General features: G+C 35.8%; 1 protein-coding gene across 1 annotated transcript in view; it reads right to left on the minus strand.

Annotated features, from left to right (window-relative positions):
* Nucleotides 1-1,884: 1,884 nt before the first annotated feature.
* The window catches only part of LOC123773612 (uncharacterized), a 5,427-nt gene continuing 2,781 nt past the window's right edge, over nucleotides 1,885-4,530 (minus strand). The window contains exons 4-5 of the mRNA XM_045767404.2: nucleotides 3,557-3,720; nucleotides 1,885-2,353 (exon numbers count right to left, since the gene is read on the minus strand). Coding sequence (XP_045623360.1) covers nucleotides 2,051-2,353; nucleotides 3,557-3,720 — 467 coding nt within the window. The 3' untranslated portion in view covers nucleotides 1,885-2,050. The remainder of the gene's footprint in view (nucleotides 2,354-3,556; nucleotides 3,721-4,530) is intronic.

A 4,530-nucleotide genomic window follows, 5' to 3' on the forward strand; every position in this document is an offset into this window, starting at 1 on the left:
TCTTAATAAAAAAAATCAGTAATAAAGATTTTAAATTATAGTTTGTATTATTACAAATACAGTACTGTATTATCCTTATTAAATCATGTTGACCATGGATCATTAAGATCTCATGTTGATATGTAATACAAGTCATATTTCTTTTGAACTGCTAATCCATGCTAATCATTCATTAAATTGTGCATTATGTCTCAATTTTTCACTTCCTTGGATATACTGTACAGTACAAAAAGTTAGGATAAAAATAAACCAGTAATATTTCTTTCATTATATTTTTCATTTAAATAACTGCATCAATATTTTTACAGCTGACAGGATTTGTTTTACCATACAGGTGCATTATTTGTTAAAAAAAATTTGGTTTATTGTTACACACAATGGTGCTACATAACCTTCCCAGCTTGGTGCCTTCTTTTAATACTTACTGATTAAAAAATAAATAATAAATACATTTTATTCAGGAAAAGTACATACAGTTGATTTACAAACATAATGTTGGATTTATAGACAGAGCTAGTACATACAATACCTAAAGCCACTAATACTCATAGCATTTCGGGCAAGGTGTGGGGGAAAAAACACAGACTATAACTTAGTAATCGGGATTAGGTATAAATTGTGTTGAAAGAAGGAATAAAAAATACAAAAACGGGGGTTAGCATAGCATAACTCAGCAATTGCACATGTTGGTGAACAGCGTTGTTTAAAAAATAGCAAGACATGGGTTGACATTTAGGAGGTAAGTTAGGTTACATGGAGTTAATTAGGCAGTACTTGGTTTAACTCTTAAACTGGTTGAGAGAGGTACAGCCTTTGACATGATTCGGGAGGTCATTCCACATTCTGGGTCCCTTGATTTGTAGAGCACTTCTAGTTTGGTTACACACAGCTAAATTGAGTAACAGGAAGAGGTCTTGGACACAAATTTGTTCCATGCTAAATGTAGAGGAATCAGCTGAGTATTCCTCAAATAAAATAAGTTGCCTCAGCTTATAAGGTAAATAAAATAAGCATTTCTCAAATAAGTAGCTGCCTCACCTCACTGCCTTACTGCTACATAGCCTTCCCGGCATGGTGCCTTCTTTTGATAATTACTTGTTCCACACCCAAATTGTATAACAGGAAGAGGTCTTGGACCCCTACTTCCCTCTCTCTTTTTTAGTAGTCTATATAGTCATAATTATAGCTTTAAGTATTCAATGAATAAAGTTTTTGACATTTTTACCCTTTTCCTTACCTAACATCATTTGTGCAGCATATTTTTATTTTATGTCTCGCCCAGATTTAATTTCAAAATAAAACCAAACTAAATAAATTAGAAATGGGTATGTATAGCTAAGGTACACCCTTACTACTAGGTGAACAGGGGCATTTGTTGATAGTAAATGATCCCATCAGGCAGGGCTCATCACCTTCTCTCATATTTCATGTTCACCAGTGTTTATTTACTTAATAACTACTGGTATAATATCTTGCTATTATAAAACTAATTCTACTATCATCAAACACATATTTACTTCAAGTTTCAAGCAGAGAATGCATATATAACTAACACGAAGGATTACTCTTCACTAGATTCACCAGCAATAATATTTTGGTCATGTTCCAATATCATAAATCGATCCCAGTGTTATGTAGTAGAGAAAAAATGACTTATATCCAGTTTACGTAAAGCTACGAGTGGTCGAAACCACACTTAAATCCCGGAATGAACTTACGAAGGTTTTTCCACTTAGGGTAGCTCTTTGAATACAGACGTAGCCGCCACGAAGGCGCTAAGAAGGAATTCGTTCTTAGCTAAGAGGAAAAACCTTCGTAAGTACCTTCCTGAATCCGTCTTCTTTTCTGTATGAAAGTTTGTGTTAGGAACATACAGACACACTGTGGCATATACAGTCTTATATACATAGTTTATTACAATAAATACGTTACAAATCTTTATATTAATAATGTATTTTAATATAAACTTGCAATAATTCGTTATATAAATATTTATATAAAAGTATATTAATATAAAAATCAGCTGATAAAGAGAGAATATAAGCATAAGCTAGACACAAAAGTCTTGGCCTAAATTTAGGTATTTGTTACAGTAATCATTGATGATCATATCAGCATACTGGTCCACGAGGATGTACCCTACATGGCCCTTGTCCAGGCAGTTCCAGTGGTGCCAGGGTGGAGTGTGCAGGGGTTGTGCCTCACAGCGGAGGGTGTAGGCCCTGGAGAGTGGCAGGGTGCTGTCCCAGATGATCACACCCGTCCCTGACAGCTCCTCCAGCGCCGCCTTGTTGTACAGCGGGTAGTTACTCCGGGTGTTGATGGCTTCCGTTGCATTGGGTATGCTGGCTCGCTGAGGGGTAAATGCTCTTTTTAGGGGGGTAGAAATAGCCTAAGCTACTCTATCCCTTTAAGATGTATTTCTTTCTTGTCTCAATAAACATACTTGAACTTGAAATGCTCTTTTGTTTAGCTCTAATATTTTATTCATACATGTTGTTATGAATTCTGATTTTAAAGTTATTCGTGAAAATGAGCAAAATTGAATAAATATAACAATTTACAAGAATGCAATATGAAATACTCTTTACCTTATAAAACAGCTTTATTGAAAAAATAATAATAGTAGCAGCAATAACAATGCAACAGTGACAATACCACTGCAATAACGCCACAATTTATGGAACACAGAAGGAAAAGTAATTACAGCAAGTAACATATGAACGGCTGGGCGGAATGAATTATCGGATTAAGATTTTCTTAGGCTTTTTAAGGCATCTCTAAGTTATGGGGTCATATTTAACACCAACCCAAACTAATACTTAATATTTTGCTTTCCTGTTTTCCAGAATATCCCTAAATAAAATAATGTAGAAAATAATCAACATAAATATATACTAATAGGATTAAATAATACATAAATGGAAAAAGTACCTCGTATCAATTTAATATCCCGAAGAAAAAGGTGGAAATTATCCGTTTAATTTTTCGTAGGCTCCAATCTTATTGGTCGAAGGCACTGTGAGTAATGGATAATCCGGCACTGTCCAAAACTATCAACATCACTACACAGAACTCCAGAGTCGCCAAGAAGCAGTAGTGGACTACGCTCTATGTGTCAACAACAGAAGCAGACCCAATACTCTCAGGGTATCTAGAACTGCAGTAGATGCACTACTCTCTGGGTATTGAGAACCGCAGTAGATACACTACTCTCAGGGTATGGAGAACCGCAGTAGATATACTACTCTCAGGGTATGGAGAACCGCAGTAGAAACACTACTCTCAGGGTATGGACAACCGTAGTAGATACACTACTCTCAGGGTATCTAGAACCGTGGTAGATGCACTACTCTCTGGATATCGAGAACCGTAGTTGATACACTACTCTCAGGGTATTGAGAACCGTAGTAGATGCACTACTCTCTGGGTATCGAGAACCGTAGTAGATACTCGACTCCTATCACTTGGAAACATTACCCCTTAGCTAATAAGCCCAAACAATAAAAAAACACACTATTTTAGGTATCAAGGAACTGAAAGATACACATATTACCTTGAGGTCGTCGAGGAGCTTAAAGACGACAGTGGTGTTGGCTGCGAGGCGGGCGAGCTGGTCCTTGAAGCTGCTGATGTCTTTCCTGTACAAGGCGACGGCTGCCTCGGGTCCTTGGCTCTGGTACACCTTTTGTGTGTGCAACATCCAATGCAGCGCTCCAGCTGTTCGGAGATTCATGGAATGTCTCAGTTAGAATGGAATGTAATGTATTTAACGTGAAAACATATTGTATCATTTCGGTGTAACCCGAGGAGCCTCATTCATATTGTGAATTGTGCCCGGTATTCATGAAACTCAAACAATCTCTTGTGAATGTCGATCTGAGGAAGCTTGGACACAAGCTGGAGAAAGGTATTTGTGCACACCTGGCTTTGTTGACCTTGTCATGCAATCTTACAGTTTTGAATAGATCCATTTATAGCTTAGTAGCTTTATTGTACTGATAAATGGAATGGCTCCATTCCATAAGGCTCTAAATTTTATTTCAAGAAAAATTCAACTGACATTCGTGTGTACTTTTCTACCACAGTCAAGTCAAATTAATGAAATGCCATTAAAATTGCATTTATATTAACTAATTAATTTATGCTAATACGAATAATTATTTGTATTAGCATAATTATGTGTAGTATTTCAGTAGCATAGAATTATTATTGTTGAGAAACCTATATTATGTAGTTGATTACTCTTAGATGGATAAAATATTTATTAAATATGTAGAATGCTGTACGTTTTTTGTTTTCAAATAATAAATTATGTATTCTGAGTGCAAACCTCACTGTACACAATGAAACTACACGGCATACTATGGAAGCCTCATTGTACTCAGTGAAAGCCTCATATACAATGAATGTCTCACTGCACACAAAGGAAACAATTAAAGCTTATTTTATACAATGTAAACCTCATTGTACAAAATGAAAACCATACCATACTAGACAACAACTACATAACCTTTTCTCATTATACAA

This window comes from Procambarus clarkii, chromosome 72, assembly GCF_040958095.1.
Source record: "Procambarus clarkii isolate CNS0578487 chromosome 72, FALCON_Pclarkii_2.0, whole genome shotgun sequence".
Lineage (NCBI taxonomy): Eukaryota > Metazoa > Arthropoda > Malacostraca > Decapoda > Cambaridae > Procambarus > Procambarus clarkii.